Source organism: Eleginops maclovinus, chromosome 17, assembly GCF_036324505.1.
Source record: "Eleginops maclovinus isolate JMC-PN-2008 ecotype Puerto Natales chromosome 17, JC_Emac_rtc_rv5, whole genome shotgun sequence".
NCBI lineage: Eukaryota > Metazoa > Chordata > Actinopteri > Perciformes > Eleginopidae > Eleginops > Eleginops maclovinus.
The window spans coordinates 4,259,471-4,283,052 of NC_086365.1; the positions used below are offsets into that span (position 1 = coordinate 4,259,471).

Below are 23,582 nucleotides of genomic sequence, written 5' to 3' on the forward strand. Positions count from 1 at the left end.
AATTTTACAATCCCTTAAATGAATCAGCACCTTCATGAGTTCCTGAGTGGAGGAAGGGGTAATGACATCATTGGGGTCATCAGAGGGGCACCCTTCTTCCTCAGTGTTCCATTGATAGGCCCCACGACACCTCCAGAGGGCTCTGCGGCTACACCTGGCACCCCAGTTGAGTCCCCCTTCGCTTTTATCCCTCCTGCTGGTTTCTTTGCAGCCCAGATAGCATCTCTCCTTTTAAGCTACAGCCAGTTGCTACTTCGGTCAACAGCTTCTCTCAGTGACATGATGGCCTGTCGGAGTGCCTGCCTACGCTGCTGGAACAAAGGCGATGTTGTTTGAGCACCCAGATGTTGTTGGGAGGGCATTGGTGGTAGTTCTTCGTCCTTCCAGGATACTTGCTAGTTGTAAAAGAACCTGGTTGTGCCTCCAGTTATGGCGGCCTCGGGACAGGCTTGTTTTATAGCCTGTGAGTATGTGTCTTTTTTGCTATTGTTTGGCAAAGGGGACAATAAGAATCTTCTCCATACCATTGGTTTACATGAGGTCAATAAAGTGGTCTTATCTGAAAGTTACTTTTTGGGAACGAAAACATAATAAATCTTTTCAAACATCTGAAATAAATGGGTTTCAGGGTATCAGAATTAGTTCAATCCTGAGAAAAGTAACCTTGTTTAACTTTAAGTAAATCCAGACTTACGTTTAAGGGCTGTTGTCAGTAGGAAGTGCATTAAAGATGGCCACTTAGCAGTTAAAGAAACACATCAGCTTTAACAGAGAGGTTAGTCCTATTCACTTAAAAGAGGGCATTATAGTACCGCACATTAGCTATTAAAAACACACTGGCCAAGGTTTGAGTGTGCCTGCGGTGATGTGTTGATAACGTCGGTGATGACTGGCTCTGGAGTGGCTGAGGCTGACCGGCTGTCTGACTGAGTGGGTTTTTCTGCTTTCCGTATCTGGTGGGCCATCTTTCCGACTCTCAGTGCCTGGTCTTTCTGGTCTAACTGATAGAGCCATCAAGCTGGAGAATCTCAAGTCCTTCCAGCAGGGATGGATGTTGTGAATGTATGCTTTATTACTCAAATACACACACACACACACACACACACACACACACTCACATCTGTGCTGTGTCCATCATCATGTCTGAGGATTAACTCAATTTCTGTCAAGTTGGGACCGTAACTCATTAATGTCAGCAAAACATGTTTCCCTCTCTACTTCTAGAAATTAAAATCTTTTCTCTTTTTTCTTATTTCATCTTGTGAGTGGCAATTCCACGTATGAAATGTTTTCCCTGTCAAGACAATTTTGCTGCTTTTTTATGTTAGGTGTGTGCCACATATATCTATCTGGTGTGTCATTCTCTCAAGAGTGCAAAAGGATTGAAACAGGGCGGCTCATGCCTTATTTACCCCGACTTCGCTGCTGCGACATTCTCCCTCTTTCCTTCTGTGACTGGAGAGAGGTGGCTCGTCTGTGGAAAGGTTTTACAGGCCAGCTACGATCTTCTCTGTAGCCGGAAATTGTGCATAAACCCCACTGTTAAGCCATGCAAAGGCATTTCTTAAGGGTGGCAGTAGAGGGTCAGAGGCGTATGTTTGAGCACTTCAAAATGTGAAAGGAGCTGTTACATGGTAGATACATGGAGGCTGGTGTATAACATGACATTTTCCCCTTCTTTTTTTAATACTTTTTATTTAACTGCTTATTTTATTAAAAATGTTATTTTTTTTACATACAGTATAAGCAATCACAACAGAACAACTAAAAAAGGACAGGAATTTAGCTAAAACACAAAATTAAATAAAAACAAAAATCGAAGCAGTAATATATTTGAAGTTAGATTAAATAACCAACAACATGTTCCCCTTCTGAGGGCCACTGTCGGTAGTTGTGTGAGACACATAAGAAAGTGTTTTCTTTGTGTGTATTGTACTCATAATACCTTTACCAACCTGGTTTCCCCACACTGGATATTTGTTTGTGTGTGTTCGCATTGTTTATAGCTCCAGTATTATTTTTCTCATAGTTGATTGTTTGTCAACACTTTATTTCCACTTAAAGCATAGCAGCACTGGATATAAAACTCCAATAATAGCTGCAGCTCTTGATTTATAGCCCTCATCAGAGCCTTAAGGTCTTGATATGTGCGCTTAGAGCCCGGTGTCTAAGTGAATGTCTGGGGAATATGCAACAATTATCAGATCGCAAGGACAGGACAGATTTAGCAGGGCTCTAAGATGACGGATAAGGCAGCTGTGCCAGCAGTGTGTTTGTTTCTTAAGATGCAACGCTGTACAGATTTATGTAAGAAGGAAATGATGGTATTTAAAAATAAACAGCAATGGGCAACTCCTTAATTGACCTTTGCTGTGCCTCATCCTTTGCATAGAGAACTAAATAGAGATACATTGATATGTTCAGTAAACAGAGAGTCCTGGGATAAACCGTCGCATATATAACATGTATACACTAACTACATGATTGATATAAAGTGCTGGCTCACATAGTAGTTTGACAGAACATTTTTATTTTTAATGTTTTAATAATTCTAAGTTATCAGGATATGTGCACATGCTATAACCTATTTTAAAAATGCATAGACATGCACACCATTCAAAATATACAATCATAAAAAACACATCCAAACACAGTTCTTCTGTCTGCTACATGAAATGTCTGCACTGGCCACCCAGCCCTTTCTGACATGCATTGGTAAACCCCAGTCCCATTACACATGCATTATGCATAGACCTGTCTCTTAAGTCCGATGAATGTAAAAGCCTCCCCTTAAAATAGAAGGCCTTACACTGGTGCCTCATCACAGTGATGCTTGAATTATGTAGAAACATTTGGTTTCACATGACTGTGTCAGTAGACTTTTTCAACTATGATAGTTATGTTTGAAGATTTTTCAGCAGTGTTGTCATTTTGTGTAACTCAAAATATGATATAACAGGTAGTTTTCTAATTGAGTGTTATACATAATTGCAGCAAACAGTATGAATTCTTAAATACTTGCAATGTGTTCTCATCTTTGTCTTACAGAAAGAATGGCTCTGCCTCAACTGCCAGACACAGAGAGCCATGTCTGGCAAGCTGGGAGACATGCCACCTCCAGCCATGGCTTCCCCAAAGAAGCAAACACCTGCTCCTGCTCCTGCTCCTACTCCTGCTCCTGCTCCTGCTCCCTCTTCCACCCCTGCCCCTGCTGCTGTAGATAGCAAACCTGTAGTAGAAGCAGCTGACCCAACCCCACCTGCTCCTGATACCGAGGTATTGCCTGAAAACATTCCCACACCTGATTATGGAGCCCCTCTTTCTGTTAGCTCCCCTCCTCCTGACATAACCCAACAGGAAGCACCACAGTCAAAAGAACCACTAGCAACTGAACCAGTGTCTGAGCCTGAAGTTCAGTCTGAAGAACAAGGTCCAATTTCAGAGAGTGTAGCAGAGAGTGTCCCTGCAGTTGACCTACAGCAGATTAGCTCTGATAATGCAGCATCAGATCCTCCTAACTCTGAGACAAAGCCCTCTAATGTGGAGCAACAAGCACCAAGTTCACCTGTCAGTGAAATCCCAGCAGGGGAAATACAGAGTAGCTCTGAGAATGCGACAGGGGACTTTTCTCCTCCTGTGGAAAGTGAGGTGCAAAATGTACTAACTAATACTAGTTTAGATGAGACAACTGTCCCTGCTGAGGTAGAAACGGAGCCAAATCCTGAGATTACTCAGAATGAGGCTACAGCTCCCTTGACAGATATTAAGGAAGTGGAGCCCACTCCGGAAATTCTTACAGAAGTGACAACTGATTTAGTTGAGCCGAAACCTTCCTTCATTGAAGAAGCAGTCGCACAGGAAGGACCTGTTCAGGTCGGTCCAAAGCCAGATTCTTCCGATACAAAGGTAGAAGAGGAGAAAATAACAGAGGTAGAACTTGATAAACCAATTAATGAACCCCATGTAGATGAAGCTACTCCTTCTACACCAGAAACAGTAGAATCGACTTCAGACATCACAAAACCTGAAGCCGACAGTATAGCACCTGATGTTATAAATGAAGATATAAAAATAAAAACAGAACCTATAGAAGAGAAGTCAGTACTAATAGAAAGTGCTCCTCCACCTGTGGTTGAAGTTGAGGAAAATGTAACTCCTGCTGAAGTTGAGGTCCAGCAAGAATTAAAACCACAGCCAGCTAAATGTGTAGAATCGGATAGTCCTTCAGTGATGTCAGAAAAAGTACAGCCTGTCTTAGCTTCAGAGGAGAATAACGAGGATGATAAAGTGGAAATTAAACCCGTAGAAAAAGAGGAGGCACCTACTCCACTTGACCCAGCAGATAAGTCACTTCCTGTCGCTCCAGTTGAAGGAGAAACCAAAGCTGTAGAGGAAACAAAAGAGGGGACTGTTTTAAATAAAGTTAATATTGAAGAAGAAACAGCTAAGCAAAAAATACCTGACGAGGAAACAAGACTTAAAACAGTGAATGCTGAAGATAAAGTTATTGAGGAGAATGCTGTAGAAAAAGAAAAAGTTGAGGAGATAGCTGTTGAGCAGCCAGTAAATGAGAATACACCATCTATTGACAAAGCTGTTGAAGATGACAGAGTTCAGGAGATTGCATCTGCAGAGAAGACTATTAAGGTAAAAGCTGATGAAGGGAAAGCTTTTGAAAAAGAGGAAACTGAGCAGGAGACTGTTGGGAAAGCAAATGACCAGAAACCTCTGGAGAAAGTTGATGAAGCTGAATCGAGTCAAGCACCTTCCTCAACTGAAACAACAAGTCTTGGTTCTGTAATAGAGAAGGTAGAAACAGAAAAGGCAAGAGAGACAGTTTTGACTGATGCTGAAGAAATCCCAAAAGAAGAGATATCGATTCCTAAAGACATAGAGCCATCAGCTGCTGATGAGAGCAGTGTTGGGACAGTATCATTGCCAGAAAAGTCAGAGGAGAAAGAAATGGTCGATGCAGAGAGTGCAGCACAGAAAGATGACAAGCAGACACCTATAGATAACATTTTAAAAGCAGGTGATACATCTGAGAAAGTTGTGGATGCATCTGTCCCCCCAACTCCTGATGAGAGGCAAGAGATAGAACATGTTGATGTCAAGGAATCATTGCAAAGTGTAGAGATGGTGTCATCCTCACCTGTCATTAGTGAGACAGAAGTCAGAGATTTACCCTGTGAGGAGAAACTTGTTCAGGATGAGGCAGAAGCTGGATCACAAAATACCAACAGTATTGCTGAAGATCCAAATGAAGTAAAGAAGGACACTTTGGCTCTGACAGGAAGTGATGATGAACCGCATGAGAAAGTTGCAGAGCAAAAGGTGTCAATCAAAGAGGAGGAAGAAAAACCTGATAAAAAAGAGGATGATTCACAACCTGTCACTGGCAACATTCAGGAATCAGAGAAGGTATTGGAGACCAGCACAGTGTGTGACAAAGCTAGCACTGCAGAGTCTGACATAGAAAAAAACTCGCAATCAAAGAAGGAAGAAGCTTCAGAGACAACTTTAGAAAATGGAGGTGTATCTGTATCATTAGCTCCAGTTCCAATAGCAGAACCTGAAATCCCAATGTCTCTTGTTAGTGAGCATGACAATGAACCCAAGGATGGGGACACTAACATGGAGGAGAGAAATGAGGCTGTAGTCCAGCCTCTGGGAAAGCCCAGTGATGAAGATGCAGTCGCTGAGGTGACCATAGTATTTAGCTCAAGTAGTGGTAGAACTCATTATTATCTTTGTACATCAAATGTTTTATTTTTGCTGATTTTAACACATCAATAATCTTGATACACAATTAATAATCGTGTCTTTTTTTCAATCCATCAGGTAAAAACATTGGAGACATTGAAAGAGCCTGCAGGGAAAGAAATGGCTGCAATGGATAGCAGTCCCACCAGCCCATCAGACCTCGCTAAGCTAGAAAGCTCAGTCCTTCCAATTCTTGAGGCAAAGGCAAGCACGCAACCAAAGGATGATGAGGAGAAACTAACAGATACTCTAAAATCCAGACGTAAATTAGAGGTGCTTCCTCTGTCACCAGACTCACTGAGCTCAGAAGATGACAGAGAACTTTCTGATAAGAATGCCAAAGGCACCACAAAGAAAAAGCTTCTTGTGCCCATGGATGTCAGGGCAGATTCGCTGGATGATAGCAGCGAAAGTTTTGGGAAGGAGAGCCCAATGTCTGGGGATGATGAAGACTTTATTCGAAAACAGATTATGGAAATGAGTGAGAATGAAGATGCTTCCCCGTCTGATGAGGAAAACCTGATCCGGCGTAAGATCAGAGAGAATGAGAAGAAACAAACGGAGCAGAAGACAACAGAGGCTGTACAGCGGAGTACATCAGGAAAAAACAGAAGACTAATCAAGAAAAGCACTATAAGTCCAGATGATGAAGATTATAAACAACTCCATGGCTCTTACGATAAACCTGATATAGAAAAAGAGGAGGGACAAGAACAAAAAGATGAGTCTCAGAGTGGTACTGGAGTTCGCAAATTCCAAACTATGGAGCTGAATTCTACCAGCAGCCCAATGTGTATACCTACCGATGGAGAGCCTGAAATGGAAAGCCTTACAGACTCTCCTGATGATCGTTCTAGAGGTGAAGGGTCGTCCAGTCTACATGCTTCCAGCTTCACTCCTGGGACATCACCAACATCCATTTCATCACTGGATGAAGATAGTGACAGTAGTCCCAGCCATATCCGTTCTGGTGAGGGTAAACAACACAGGAAAGCCAAACACAGACAACCTGGTCAAGTGCTGCCAACTATTGAAGACTCTTCTGAGGAAGAAGAGTTGAGGGAAGAAGAGGACCTGCTTAGGGAGCAAGAAAAGCAGAAGGGCTCTGGGAAGAAATCTAAGAAAGACAAGGAAGAGATTCGTGCCCAGAGGAGGCGAGAGCGTCCAAAGACACCACCAAGCAACCTTTCCCCTATTGAAGATGCCTCACCAACGGAAGAACTGAGACAAGAGGCTGAGATGGAGGAAATCAGGCGATCATCTTGCTCAGATTTCTCGCCCAGTATTGAGTCAGACTCTGAAGGATTTGAAATCCATCCCGCAAAGATTGCAGCAGTTCAGAAAACCTATCAACTGCCTATATCAGTATCTCTTCACTCCCCTACAGATGATCAATCAAAGAAAAAATCCCTAAAATCTGCCGATGAGGCTTACGAAGAAATAATGCTTAGGGCGAAGTCTCCAACACTTGAAAAAAGTGAGATTCAACCTGGAAAAGAGTCCATTTATGGAGGCATGCTCATAGAGGACTATGCTTATGATTCACTTATTGACAATTCAAAAGCTGACATGGGGGAGCCAGAGAAGATTGTTGTTCCTTCTCAGCCCAAAACACTGAGATCACCAGATGAAGTTTATGAAGACATGATTAAGAAAAGGCAGGAATTCATGAAGCTGGAGCAGGAATATGAAAAAATGCAGCCTAAAAAGGAAAACACTAATCCAGAAATTGTGTTGCAACCTGCTGAGAATACATTTTCGAAAAGCAGCATAGTAACATTAGGAGCAGATGGGAAGCTATTGCTGGATGCTGAAACTGCATATGAAGAGCTAATGAAAAAAGTGCTGACTCCTGGAGCAAGTCCAACTCAGCAGGATCCAGAAGTTGAAGCCACTGCTTCTAGAAAGGCACTCCATCCCATTCCAGACTTAAGGGTGACACAATGCTCTTCAGGAGAATTGTCTTCGGATGACGAGAGTATGATAAAAAAGGAAAAAGATACAACCGCAGTATCGGGCTCAACATCAGCTATGGAAACTGACCCTGTAACAGTGTCCGAGTCGCCTCAATCATCCACATCAGATCAACAACCTCAAACCATAATTATTGAATCACATGCTGGTGTTGTTGACTTATCCAGTGCCCTCCCGAAAACATCAGCCCCTGTAATTGCCAGTGTTTCACCCTTGCCCACAGTCCCCCAGTACACACCAAGTATTCCTAGCGTAGTGTCAACTGCCCCACCTCTACCCCCCAAGCCAAGTGTCCTGTGTAGGGTTAATTCTCAGGAAAAAGCAGAAGTACCTGTTCCACCACCACTGCCTCCTCCAACACCACCAAAACCTACAGTTTTTCCAAGGAAAGCCCCAGTTCCACTTCCACCTCAGGCTTCAGCAACTCCAATGAGGCCAGAGATAGGGGCAGTGACTGTAGCCCAGGGACCTCCTACAAGACAAGCAGTGACACCAATATACAAGCCTCATGTTCCTCCCCCTGTTGCCCCAAAGCCATCCATTCATTCAGGGAGTGGGGATATCCACCGACCAGGTCATAGTGTCAAACCACCAATTGCACCAAAGCCTGGCTCACAGCCTTCTTCACCTGCCCATGCCCCATATCCATCAAGACCCTCTGTACTTCACACTGGTCCCACTGACATGACTGCTCTAAATCTGAGCCCTTCTTCTGAGAGTAAACAGTTCCATCCCTCACCAAAGTCACCTTCTTCTCCAAGATATGCCAGCAATCTACGTGACACATATGTAGTTATTACACTGCCATCTCAGCCTAGCTCTCCTGTAGACAGTATCTCAACTATGGCTCCCTCTAGCCCTGGCCCGGCATCCCCTTCACACCAAGCTCAGCCCCAAAGTTATCACCAACCACAGCCTCAATCTCATTCTAATCCTCCGCAGCATCAACAACCAACCCCTCCTCAAACAACCAGGGTGCCTCTGGCATACACACGAGTCACGGAATCCATGGAAAGTCAAGAGATTTGTGGCCCAGAAAAACATGTATCTAGTTCTTGTCACATAATTGAGGCTATATCTGCCTCAGCACAGCCACCTGTGGTTATGCCTAACCTGATCTCTCAAGTAGTCACCACCGAAGTCCAAAGGACCACTGTCTCTGTTGTTCATGAAAGGACAACACCACCAGTACCAGCTCCAAGGGCAAATGGTGTCCCAATCTCAATGGAGAAACCCAAGCCCCAATTGCCAGCACAAAATGGACAGGCTGTCCAACCTTTTGAGGTGGTGGATCTTAGGACTGTTAAAGTTGATCAAGCTTCAGACATGAATGGTGTGGATCTATCTGCTGGACCAGACTCAAGACGTCAGCCCTTTCCAACTGAAATCAGTCGCCAAAAGAGTGCAGTGCAGTCATCTGTGATCAACCTTAGTGCTGAATCATCCACTGTTTCTATAGTGACTGATAGTATCACCATTGTGACCTGTGCTGCCACAATCCAGCAATGTGACAATGTAGACATCTCTCAAGTATCTTCAGCTCCCCTCCAGCTAACAAAAATCAAAGCATTTGAACCTGTTTCTCAAATTATATATCGGCCAATTGATTCTCAGCCCTCCACTAATGTCAGTACAGAGATTCCTATTAACCTATCAGTTGGCTCAAGCACAGGTGGAGGAACTTTCCAGACCCCCCCTGTCACTATTGCACCCACTTATATAATGAGTTGTGCTGCAAATGGATTAACTACGGGAACAACCACAGTGGCAGGAGCTGTTGACCTAAGCACATCTAAACCATTCAACACTATGGTATCAATGGATGCTGCTTCTGCAGAGATGGTCACAGCTGTAATTGCAGATGATGACGGCAAACCAGTGGATCTGACTGCAGGAAAAAAAGCGGTATGCTGTGATGTCGTGTTCAATATCCCATTTGCAGGAAGCTGCACTTCTCAACAACCTACCACACCTCTACCTGAAGATCGTTTTGGATATCGTGATGACCATTACCAGTATGACCGATCACCTTATGGCATGAGAGGTTTTGGTGGAATTAAACCTTCAATGTCCGACACAAACCTAGCGGAAGCTGGTCTGTTCTTTTACAAAAGTAAGAACAGCTATAATTTCAGTGGTACAACAGAGGGTGCAGTAGATCTTACCTCAGCAAAGATTTCTGATGCAGGTCAGTGGAGTGACATTGCGGACCTGTCACTTAAATGTCACTTTGAACTACCTCAACTCATTTATGGCTAAAAGACATTTTTTGGTTTGTTATGCTTTTCTTTTTGTTTTGCATGGAAAATTCATCTTTTTGTTGCTCTTTCAACATATATTTTTGTTGCATGTGCCTGCATGCTGTGATCTTGTTTATACTTGTTGCACTTCCAAACATTGGAGATTATTTTTCATCTTTTTTGTTCATTATTTGGATAAGCATGGCTTGCTTCATCATTGAATAAAGTCTGCACTGTATGGACTCAACTGATATTTTTGACTTTTGACAGGTGAAGCTGTTGACTACTCGAAGAAAGGGGCTTATGCAGGAATGACAATTCCTCCCTATTCCCAGGCCAGAGTCACAAGTGGTGTTGGTACACTCTTTGGTACAAGCAGTGTCTTGAGGTCATCAAATGGCGTGGTCTATTCCTCTGTTGCAGCACCAATCCCATCAACGTATGCCATTACCAACCAACCTGGGTCCATCTTTAGCACATCATACAACTCTCTGTCAGGAATGCATACGAGTGACACCATGCCCTCCCTGTCCAACCTCCAGAACATGCCACTTACACGATCCCACAGTTTCCTGTCCACTATCTCCATTACTGCAACAGAAGAACAAGTAGATGCCCCACTTAATCTAGAGATCTCAAGAAGGGGTAGCATTGTTGGTGTCACCACATCACCAGCTTCATTATCCCTTGACACTTACACTGATGCATCCCTGGAAGCAATAGCTGCTTCACTGGAAGCTCTGTCTTCACCCATGGTTCCTGGGGATGGCCAGTATCAGGCCGAGCGTGAGAGGCTAGAGATGGAAAAACTCAAGCAACAGCGCCTGGCTGAGGAATTAGAGTGGGAGCGCCAGGAGATTCAGCGATTCCGAGAGCACGAACAGGTCTTGGTGCAGAAGGAACTGGAGGAGCTGCAGTCCATGAAGCAGCAGATCCTGAACCAACAAGAAGACGAAAGACAGGCCCACCTTATGATGCAGAAAGAAACATATGCCCAGCAACAGCAGCAGCTTGAGCAGATTCAAAGACTCCAAGAGCAACTGCGTATGCAGCTGGAAGAGCAAAAGCTTCGTCAGATGTACCCAGGTGGGGACATCCCAGGGCACGGCGTGCAGGAGGCAGTTGTTTTGGGACCTGATGGCACAGTGCTGTCTCGAAAGATCACGGATAGTGGGTGCCAGACAGATGACGAGGATGAGACAGTTAGTAAAGCTTACACTGCAGGTAGAAAAAAGAGGAGTGCTAAAAAGAGTGTTGACAGTTGTGTGCAGACTGATGATGAGGATCAAGACGAATGGGAGGCTCAGAACAGAAACCGTCAAAGCCGGCCACGCACTGCCAGGGGTGATAGGGGTGGGCAGTCAGATATGTCTTTTAAAGCTCACACTGAGATTTCTATACAAACAGATTCTGAGGGGAACATTATAATGGACACCAGGATGGAGCTGTCTGACTCTGAAAGGACCTCACCTAAGAAACGACCTACCCCCATAGAAATAGGCCAGTCTCCTAACCTCAAAGTTGATTCCTCCACACTAGCACCTTCGAAATCTCCCAATGTACTCTATTCCCCCATATCTCCCTGTATATCCCCTAGCAAATCCCTTGAGTTTGTATCCTATGAGAAATCACTGGGTGATACAAGCCCACAAAACCTGAAGGGAAGTCCAGATCCAGCCAGTCCCAGGGGACAAAAAGCCATGCAGCGATCCATGTCTGACCCTAAGCCCATGAGTCCAACAGGAGAAGAAAGGGCAATCTCTGGAGATAGCTACACTGTGAGTAGTAAAAGTATAATTTTAATTCACATGAATATAAGAAAGAAAAGTGCTGGCTCACAAAAATACAAATTTTAGTTGTCTGATGTGTTCGTTCAGTTAATAAAATATCCTTGTAGCAGCTCCAATGAAGGCAGTTTTGCAACACTTTTAGTCAGCTTTTAATTTAAATACATGTCATCTCTAACACTACCGTATTCACTCACACATCATCTTATTTTTAGTAAGATATTATATCAGTGAATGATTCAGTTTACAATGACTCATGTAAACTAAACATTAGTCAAGTGTTTTGCATCTACAACAATGCCATTCTTTGTGATGTAATTGCTCAGTGGTAATCTATTTTGCCCCGCAGCAAGAGTTTGCATGTTCTTTTCATGTTTGCATGACGAAACTTGCACACCATACTTTATAACATGTGTGTTAGCTTCAGGAAATACTCCTGCCATTTTTGTTTGCCACACAGCTGGCCTTAGAAGAGTTGATTCACCCGGATTGCTGCACGTTGACTCCTTAATACTACACTCTTTTTCTGAGATAGCAGAATGGCTCCATTCATTAATCCTTATGTCATACAATGCTGCCGTTTCCATCCTGAACATTGCAAAGTGTACTATATGTAAAAGCTTAAACTCTGAATGTGAAGGTAAAAGCAACACCTGAATAGGTTACACATATTCACTTAGTTTTCCTATGGTGCTCCTGGCCCGCATAGGGTATGGAAGTCAGTTTTCTGGCTGGGCAGCTCAATGTTGAGAATCTCATACATACATAAAAGGATGGGAAATGAGCTGAGCTTGCAGGAAAATGCTGAGCTGTCAGAGATCCACAGAGGCTTAGTGTGAATAAATTACTTCTTTTTTTAAACCCTACGTGGTTTGTGCAATTTAGTGAGATTGTGGGTAACATTTATGAGCAGGCATACATATCTTACTGAAAGGTACAAAATGTGGAAAAATTGATGTATTTCAAAAAACTTTCTTACACTCAAATACACATTTTATAGTCTATGTCCTGGTTTAGTGTTGTTAATGTATACATTAGAGATTATACAGGGATTAGAATGTATGACCTTTTTTGACTTCAAACAAAATAGCAATCATCTGATGTTAATTTTACATGGTATTCCGTTGAACTAAATTATTTGGAAATCTGTTTAGATTCTGAAGTCCTAATACGTTTTTTGTTTACTTTTCATACAGGGGAAAAGCTCGGGTGGCACACCAACAGGCACTCAAAAGAAGGTGAAGAGGACTCTTCCCAATCCACCATCGGAGGATGAGTCAACAACAACTGGTCAGACAGCATACACCACTGGCTCTGCCCGCCGAAGGATGTGCCGAAATTCCAACATGGCACGTGCCAAGATACTGCAAGATATTGACCGTGAGCTGAATCTAGTAGAGCGTGAGTCTTCAAAACTCAGGAAAAGACAGGCAGAGCTGGATGAGGAGGAGAAAGAGATTGATGCCAAGCTCAGGTATTTGGAGATGGGCATTAATCGTAGAAAAGATGTCCTACTGAAGGAGAGGGAGAAGAGGGAAAGGGCCTATTTACAGAGTGTTGCTGAGGATAGAGACTACATGTCAGACAGTGAGGTTAGTAACATCCGAGAGACAAGAGGTGGGCTTGGAAGTGAAGATGTTGAGATTGAAAGTCATGGTCTTGAACGTCCCAGGACAGCTCCCCAGTCAGAATTGGATGAGTTTGTCCCACCTCAAACCAAGCACGAGTATGGAAAATACTCCCAGTACCAATACAATCAAACCCAATACCAGCAGTCTCTCTACCAGACTCCTCAGTCCTACCAATCTCATTCTCTGTACTCCTCTGTCCCCTCGCTCACCAGCGCCCAGCAGCAGAGTTACCACCAGATGCTCCTCTTGCAGCAGAAAGCCGCCAGACAAGCAGCCCTCCTCTCAGAGCTGGATGCAACTAAATATGAAGTCATTAGCCGCCAACCTGATCCTACATCATCAGCTTTCTTGGGGGTCAAGTATGACAAATATGGCAACCACCTTGACCTCAGGGCCTTGGATGTGGGAAGTATGGCACGTAGCCCAATGTCAGCTGTCTCTGATTCCTATTACACCGACGTAGATCATCATACACCTAGGAGTTACATGTTGCTGGAAGATGCTGCAGAACTGGCTAAGGGCTCCACAGGTATGTCTTCAAGTTACAGTCTCGCGGAGAGGGAGCTGGCCAAAGCAGAGAAGCTTCTGCGTAGGAGTGCTGCAGATCTGGGGTCTACTGACTATCTGGGATCCACCTCTAGACTCCATTCTTATGGAAAGACCCCTGATGAAGAAGATACAATGGAGGAACCCTATGAACTGAAACTACTAAAGCAACAGCTCAAGCAAGAGTTTAGGAGAAGTACGGGTGGGACAGAAAACTTAGAACAACTGACAGGGCTGTCGCAGCACTACTATACCCCAAGCTCTAGCATGTCTAGCAGTTACTCCCAGAGAAACTACTCCACTCCAAAGACAGACAAGTACAGCATCAGTCGACTTACTCTAGAGAAGCAAGCAGCCAAACAACTCCCTGCATCAATGTTGTACCAAAAACATAAGACTCCATTGATAGATCCTAAGATCTCCTCCAAGTATTCCTCTATTCCAGATAACAGAGGCTTGGAGACAGACTATACCAGCTATATTGGGTCTACCAGTGCATCAGCAAGAGCCAGCCGGCTCTCTCAAGATGAGATCACCTTCGGCCTTCGTAAGAATATTGCAGAGCAACAAAAATACCTGGGGTCCACCTTGGGTGCCAATTTGGCTGGGTCATTAAACTTGGGCCAGAGTTTAGGATTGGACTCTGCCTATCCCAGTGGTAGTCGCTCGAGACCTTCATCCAGGCCCACATCTTGCTATGGATTGGACTTGTCACTCAAAAGAGACCCTTCCAGCTCTTCACTGAGGCTTAAAGGGGACGGGGAGTCATCTGCAGATGTACCAAGCTATCAAACCCCCTCTGGCCGCACCAAACCCACCAGCCTTCCCATTGTACAAAGTGGCCGTGGCAGACTGCCCATAGTGGCCCAGAACTCAGAGGAAGAGAGTCCGTTGAGCCCTGTTGGGCAGCCAATGGGCATGGCTCGTGCCTCAGCGGGACCTCTGCCGCCTATATCAGCAGATTCAAGGGACCAGTTTGGTTCCTGCCTGTCCTTGCAGGACTCCCAGCAGCAGCAACATATCAGGGAAGAGCCAACCAGGGGTAGGGGTTATGTGCTGATGGATGACCTTCAAGGCACCATGTCAGATAGTGAAGGTAAAAAACAGACATGTCACATTGTCACTCTTTTCCTACTGAATGTTTCATACTTCAGAGTGTCTGGTTGTGGTTTCTTTTGCTTGCAGTTATTGTGTATAAACTCTGTCTTTATTGAAAGTCTGCATGTGTCTAACCTTAACTTTGGTGAATGTATTTTCGCTTTATTTTCTGGTGTCACTACTTTTGATCTATCAGAGATCTGGTGTGCATGCATGCCTTTGTTCATTTTGCATTTTGTGGTTGAATGTATATCTGTGCATGCAATGCGTTGCTTTCTGCATTAACATATTCCAGAATGAATTCACTGCATGATAATGCAACGTCTAACTTCCTGTTGCTGCTATATTGCGTGGGAGGTTCCCGTCCTAATATAGTTAGTTCTCACTGGTGGGATTCTTCATTTTATTCAGAGCATGCAGTCATTTATAACCCTTTCAACTCTTAAAGAAGATTTGCATGTGTTCAAATACTGCTTGTTGGAAATACAAGGCAGAGCAGAATAATCCTTTGAGACTTAAATCAGATTTAGAAAAAAAATCCCTCAAATGATACACAGAAAAAGTGCCTCCCCATATGCATAAAAATGCTATTTGGTACAAAAGTTTTTCAATTGAATCAGGTATTAAACATTTACTCTTCAAAATGACCCATATTGTAAAATAATAGCATCAACTACATTTGGGGACTTTCCAATAGTGTGAAATGCAACTTAGATGGTGGATAATGTTGGTGTATTATCATCATATTTGAGTGTATGAAAATACATTTGCGTTGAATCATAGTATCAAGCTATAGGTAAGATCAATATCGTTCTAAGGAAATAATAGTGTGAAGCAGGGTACTGTCGTATTTGTGGAAATGCATGATATTTGTTTGCAACACTTATCTGTGTGTAATAAATATAAAGATTTAACGTGCATGTCTTGTTGTTGTTGCTTGAATGGTGATACATTAGTGATTGGTGTTGCATGGAATTCATTTATTGTAACATTCACTATTTATTTTTCTCTACTTTTAATGAAAGCATAAAGTATTCTGTCCCAGTTTTTTGCAATACGCACAAGTGTCTTCCAACAGGATAGACTATTATTTAAAGCAAAAAAAACAATCAATGACATATATAGCAATATATCGTCGATGCACACTTCCAGTGATGTCTAAAACCATTTTATTAAAAGAGTTTTTTTAAGTATCTATGCAGCAATGACTTTCCATAATTTTCAAACTAAGAGCAGTTTGTCATGAAAAGGAACAAAATGTGACATTTTTAGTAACTTCCGATTTGAATAAAGGTTACACTAATTCTTTTTAGTTTAACAATGTAAAGATCCCATTTCTGATTTGTGGTGAATGCAACATAACTTCTTGTTAGTTAATTCCAATGGATCCCATCATTTTGCAATTTAAACCAATTTGCCTTGATTCCAGCCCTAAGTGATTCCCTGATGGCTTTGAACAGAGACGATGCAACCAATGGTAGAGTATTAGTTCAGTTCTATAGTCATTCATAAGCTAACACATTAACCTGCACCCCAAGTCAAATGCACAACAACATTATTTTTACTGATACAGTTTAAAAACAGTATTCACTTTCGTGATTGGAGTTATGTCAACTATGTACATACCCAAGATTAACATTCATAGAAAATAACTGCATTATAGGTGTTAATAATGATGCTACGGCACTACATGTTTTTGTTTTACAATACCCTACATGTTGTGTTGCTTGCCATTCCTCTCTAGCAAGGAAGTCAAATAATATTAACTAACTTTTCTGGCCCTTGTTTTTCTGATATTTCTATCCCAACAGTAATTAATATATATATCTTTTTTAGAAGTATAAATGTGCTTAAAGCTTTATAATCACCCTTATATTAACTGAAGAAGCCCATAGTGGGATGAAAATACCCAAGTTTTAAGATCTGTTCTGAACTAGTTCTTGTTTTATCCCTAAAGCCTACCATCTTAGACGAGAGGAGACAGACTGGTTTGACAAACCTAGAGACGGCCGTCCAGAGAATGGCCAAGAGAAGAGACAGGTGAACAAGAAAAAACACACACACATTCTGTTCACAATTGCGCTGTTTGTTATGTAAAATCACCTTAACGCAGAGCTACCATACTTTACTGTCTCCCATTTACCTTGTACACACATGACATTTCCCCATTGTGTGTGGGCCACAGGGAAAAGGCCCCTACTACCCATTCCCTCACCTCAGGGTCAAACTGCAGAGGGATCCCAAAGATCGCAGTGTCTCAGGTAAGGTATCACAATGTTCTACATTCCTTCAATAAATAGAAAAGCAGTCTGCAAAAAACATTTATGGCTTCGCTTGTAAGCTAATCTGTTATTGACTGATATGAATGCACTGACTGCATTAAATATGCACTGCTTAAAGCATACACATTGCATGACCTTTATTTAAATTGAATAATTACAATATAAATTCGAAGTCATCCGAAAATAACTAATAAAGGCAAATGTACACATTAATATGGATCATGACATCCCATTAGGGTTTACAGAGCATGACCGGTGTGCTTCATGCGTTCTATTTACTTCATGCCAGATCTCATGAAACTGACGAGTCACTTCCCCTGCCATTACGTTCCATCACACTATTCCTCCAGGCTCAAAGCAGGCAGACATTTCCTGGCTTCTCTTATGATTTGGCTCTTTTCCACGCTCATCAGTCATTGCCATGCTCAAAATGGCGTATCCCTCACATTCAGGATTATCTTACACAATTAACAAATATCCCACAAAGGCAGCCTTTTGTTTATTTTGTGCTATACTGAGTCATTTCTATTCTCTCAGTCGTTTTGTTCTTGATCAATGACCATGTTAAATATAGGAGGTTTTGCTTGTGTAGGTGAATACCTTTTATTTTACCTGTGGGGGGACGTGATAGATCCATATATGATGTGTGGATAACTCAAAGAGAGGTTGGCATTTATGATGTGCATTACTGTTTTACAAAGGTAGAGTTCATTTACTTCAGAAGGAGTAAAAATGAGTAAAAATGCGTAAAATGAATAACAGAAAGTGTGTAGCCTAATGCCCTCATTGTTATATTTGCATTAGTACCTACATAACTACCAAATATCTAATATATCAGATAAGAAGAAATTACTTTATTTAACATTAATGGTTATATGGATTAAATGAGGGCCATCTGGATGCTAGTGTCTGTCTACTTTTAATATTCAGTGTAGAACATATATTATTAATTATGTAAAATGAATTAAACTCAAGGAAAATGTATCTACAATCGATTAGATTAATATGTGATTTATTGTGCAGTAGCTTAACTACACAAATTCCAAAGAATTTCACGAGAGTCAAACAATATTGCTACTAAGCTAGTTACCTTTCATCATGATGGGATTTACCTTCAACTTCATTTAGTAATATGAAATAATTACCTCAATTGCGTTTATTTGTGGGTATTTTCATTAAGGTTTAAGGTCGAAAACAATCAGCATATATTTTAACTAAGAATTTAGCTAGAGGGAATTTTGAAGTGACTGAAAGCTATTTTGGCTTCATATTTTCACATTTTCTGTCAGTTTTACTTGTACTTGGTTTGTGGACTAAGCCAAGGCCAATAATTGAACTATGTAGGAACTAATATTGCTAACTGACAAGTTTTGTTTTTGATTCTATAAAGGAAATGGTCTGGGTATCCGTGTGGTTGGAGGGAAAGAGGTCCCTGCCAGTAATGGAGACATTGGAGCTTATGTAGCTAAAGTCTTACCGGGTGGAGCTGCAGAACAAACAGGAAAGATTCTTGAAGGTAAGCTCCTCTACCAACAGAAACAAATAAAAATAATCAGAATGTTTAAACTGAGGATATATTTTAAAGTTTTTAAAGTGACATAAGAATGTTTGGTACCACACTAATGTCAGTAGAGTTAGCAACTGGATGCCATCCATTTAGCTTAGCTTAGCACAGGGGGGAGCTAGCTTGGCTCTGTTCAAATATAATAACAACATGGTGCTGACTGCACCTCTAGAGTTCACTGATAAATATCTGACAGACCATTTCTTGTCATTTCTTCTTCTGTTTCATGCACAGTAGTTTGAAATTACAAAAATGACAGGGTTTTCACCAAGTAGCTGTTGTGCACTAACCCACGCATGACCTTTGGTTTCACCCTTCCACACCTTTTACTGACACCACCTCATGATAAATGGCTCTGTGGTATGTTAACAGGAACACATTTCATGAGCTGGTATTGATTTCACAGGGGGGAGTCTGGGAACTGTTAACCCTTTATTCTTCCCAGTCCATCTGTCTGCTCACAGTCCCCTTTAATCTTTGTGTTGAGTCACAATGAGGGTGTCTTGGACAATGGGTAAAGCTGTACCCCGCGCCTTTTAAAGCTGCCAAACTGGTGATCTATGAATGGTGAGATAGGGCATGAGAGAAATACAGCCCTGTGTAGTTTGCTATCCATCTGTCTGCACTCTGGGGATATGTGTGTGTAGAGCATGGGCAATCTTTTACATTTCTATTCTTGTTGGTTTCCTTTACGTTTCCCTTCCTTACTATTATTTATTTTTAAAAACATTTTCCATTGCTATTTCTCTTCCAGAGTTTTTTCTCTCTCCCCTTCTTTATCGGGTCATTTTTAGTAGGTTTCCACAGAAAAATGCTTAAACTGCAACAGCAATGTAGGCTACAGAGCAGCCACTGCTCCTCCGTGTAAAGAGGCTATTGTAGCTAACTAGCTTCAGCTTCTGCATGCATGCTCTCACATGCATACTGCCCCCGGCAACCATTCTTATTATCACCTGGAAGTAACAGCAGTGGAAATATAAGGGTCACTATTATAATCGTACTAGGTATAATTTACAAGGTCACTTATCCAGCAACTTTGTGAGGAACTAATTGTTCTTGCTAATCATCTTCACGTTAGTATATTAACATTTTCCATTTGCTAATTAGCACTCAACACTAAACAGCTGAGGCTGACGGGAATTGATGTTGTTAATTTTGCAGGTGTTGCTAATACAAGTGTTACATGTAACATGTAATTCCCCAAACATTTCATAGTTATTACATTGTTTACTACTATAACTTTTAACATAGCTTTTACTTTGAAGTACATAGTATACCTGTTTTCTTTAACTGCTTACTATCAATATGTTTTTACTTAAAGGAAACATCAGGTTTAGTTAAGGCTGTTTATTGGCAAGTGTGGCGATATGATTTATTTATCAGTCCCTGGAAGTTTATAGCTCCACTTAACTGTCCACCAATATTTGCATGTAAACTTTTTATAAAAAATAATTTCCCATAACAAAATAAACAGTAAGTGCAATAATAATTTCCTACACCAATAGGGTCAATAAGGTGGTGTTTTAAGTGTGCCTTTTCTATTATCTCTGTCTCAGCTAACATTGTCCGGAGCTTTCCACTAGACTTGTGCATTAGCGTTGTAATAAGTCAGTGGTTGATGGCTGTTGAATCCTCATTTCAAGATCTGCCATGTTGTTAGCTGCTAGGACAACTAAGCAATCACAACAGCCATTACCCTGTCATTAACACTGAGCAGAATTGCTGCTGACAGTAAACTCAGCGCCTCAGTCTAGGGTGTGAATTTGGAGAAATGTTGTCAGATTTAACAGGCGCAGAGGCACAGTTTGACAGAGGGACGCTAAGTGTACAAATACATGCCTGTTTGTGTCATCCCCGAAATTCAAGCCACCTCGAATGTGTGTAAACTGCAAAAAACATGCAAGCCATAAAGTGTGAACAACAATTGAATGCATGCTACAAAGGTGAAATTACAGTCGCTTCCCTGTCACTCACACATGCAGCTCGAGATTACCGCCGCAAACGAACCATCCTGATGAGCTGTTTCAAACCGTGTAAGTCCTGCCAGTGTGCAGGGTGTGCTTTGGAAGATGCAGTGGCTTTGCTGTGCTGTGTGGTTTCATATGAGCTGTCATTGCTGCATTAAATAGGAATAAATGGTCAGTGCCCTCAAAAGACATTTGTCTTAGCTGGACTAGATGAGAGAAACTAGAATCTGATTGGATTTTGGGTCCTTTCCAGGCCATCATGTTTGAAATGTTGTCCTGCAATTTTAGCAAAAATAAAAGTTGTTATTGCTGAAATAACATGAAGCCATTTACAAGTAACTTTTAACCCAGTTCTGTGCCTGAGTGCTCCACTAGCAGCTTAGTCACAGAGCTGCTGTTTGGGCTTTCACCAGCAGTCATCTTTCCAGTTCTGGCCTGCCTGTCTGAAGCATGATGTTTGAGAAATTAAATCAAAGCTTTTTGTGTTTTTCATTTAATCAAAGGAGGGATGTCCGTCCATTATTTGGGCTTCACGACAAATGTATTCAAGATCTCCCTACTTCAAGGCTTTGATTAAGTTTTGGTTTGAGGTGAAATGTTTGCACATATAAAGTATGCTGTATTTTTGATTGTTTTCTTGTGTGATTGCAAATGTGTTATTGTGTATAGGAATGCAAGTCCTGGAGTGGAATGGTGTTCCTTTGACAGGGAAAACCTATGAAGAGGTACAAGGGCTCGTTGGGCTGTCGTGCAATGAAGCAGAATTATGTGTCAGACTGTGAGTATAAGTTCCCTCCTGTATGCTATTTTTAGTTCAAAACGCTTCTGTTATTTATTTTGGTTTTTTCATCATACTGTCATCATTTCTTGATCCGCCATCTACATAATTCAGTCATTACTTGTTTACATATGTTCACTTTTAACTGTTAAATTATATGACACGTTATCGTCCTGTCTTTCAGTGATCTCAACATGCTGTCCGATTCTGACGGTTCTGATCACCTGGATTTCCAGGAGCACAGCAAAGGTGAGATACAGCATATCTATAACTCAATCTTCAACATCATTGCTTCTAACCTCCCTCTCTCCCCCATCACCATCCCTGTCTTCTCAGTATTTCCCAATTAACATTTGTCTCTTGCAGTTTTTAGAGACTCTTGTCATATCGCTTTCATTTAAAATGCTGTCTTTTCTCCAGTTCAGCCGTGTATTACTTGTGGCCTATTTTCCCCTTCTGCAACACGCCCCGTTAGATTGGTCACAGAACTTCCACACTGTAAAGTCGTGATATTAACTTGAATTTTTCTATTTACGATTACTGTCACTCTTTCCCTGTAAGTGCCTTTGGATAAATACAATTAATCTCTGGCTAACAGAGAACTCACAGCTCCATCATTTCTCTTTCGATTACTGGACTTATAAGTTAGAACTGGAATTGTCTTTACAATGTACATTTTACATTTATAATTAATTTAATATGTTATTCCTTGCACTGACTGATAGTCTACAGATTTTTTACTTCCGTTTTAATTTCTATTTTGAGATGTTCATATTTGGGTTCGTTTAATTTGTATTCTTTTTATTTCCACAGTATGTGCAATTCCTTTTAACATGCTGCTTTGAGGGAAAACATGTAAGTTTGTAAAATGTAGATCTTATCTCCTATTGTTGCTCCTGTGTGTCTAGGTGACAGACCCCCCAGGTCTCCAGGTGTTGACCCTAAGCAGCTGGCGGCTGAGCTGCAGAAGGTGTCCCAGCAGCAGGCTCCCAGCTCCACCTCTTCCTCCAGCCTGCCCCCCACCACCTCCGCCACCTCCAGCCCCGGTCAGCCAGGATCTCCCTCTGTCAGCAAGAAACGCCACAGCAGCAAGGCGAGTCCTGGGAGGGCTTGTTTGTCTTAGAATAGATTTAGCTTCATCACTTTTTGGCTTCCAGTATGTCCCTGAAGTGAAATGTCATTGCGCAAATTGCTTTCTGGCTCATACCTAGTATCCTCCTTTTCTTCCGGGTCGAACACATTTTGTGCACACCAAGTACTATTTTTACTATGAATATAACATGCTCAGGATTGGGAGGGTTACTTTAAAAAATGGATTCCGTTACAGTTACTACTTACCTGCAAAATAATAAACCTAATCTGAGTGTCCAAAGTAATGTAACCTGATGACTTTATGTTACCTTCGGATAACCTCAATATCAAGCGCAGTGATATAAAATACCAGAGGAAATAATAACAATACAAATGTTTAACTTCAGTGTGTTATGTAAGACAACAGAACAAGGTGACCTTAGAAAAGAAGACACCAAGACATTTAGGTAGTTCACCAACTTCATTTGAAAACAAATATTTAAAACAAAGAAGTTTCAAATTAGACTAAATTATAACAAAAATAATAATCAAGCAGTATGTTTACCTATACATTTTTATTTTTTAAATGTATTGTCACATTGTAATCCTGCTTGTTATCCCCTCTTTTTACATTTATTTATCAGTAGTCTGATTACGCTTTTTTTATGTAACAGTAAGGTATCCTGATTAAGTAATAAGTAACATGTAATCCGTTACTGCAATCCGTTAATGCCCAAGCCTGAACATGCCATTAGGAAATAAAATGCAAGAATTCACAGATTTTACCTAATTTAAAATGCACAGATCATTTTCACAAGTTCAACTTTAGTTCAGCCTCAAGCTCTGCACAAGGCACAGCACCATCAGTACATAATGTACAG

At 41.6% G+C, this 23,582-nt stretch overlaps 1 protein-coding gene across 1 annotated transcript in view; it reads left to right on the forward strand.

The window, feature by feature from the left end:
• The window catches only part of pcloa (piccolo presynaptic cytomatrix protein a), a 55,984-nt gene that overhangs the window by 16,559 nt on the left and 15,843 nt on the right, over positions 1-23,582 (forward strand). The window contains 12 exon segments of the mRNA XM_063906027.1: positions 3,049-3,276; positions 5,842-9,925; positions 10,248-11,755; positions 12,537-12,548; positions 12,961-15,037; positions 16,469-16,516; positions 16,997-17,079; positions 17,225-17,300; positions 18,712-18,837; positions 21,522-21,630; positions 21,815-21,879; positions 22,539-22,723. Of these exon segments, the coding sequence (XP_063762097.1) occupies positions 3,049-3,276; positions 5,842-9,925; positions 10,248-11,755; positions 12,537-12,548; positions 12,961-15,037; positions 16,469-16,516; positions 16,997-17,079; positions 17,225-17,300; positions 18,712-18,837; positions 21,522-21,630; positions 21,815-21,879; positions 22,539-22,723 (8,601 nt within the window).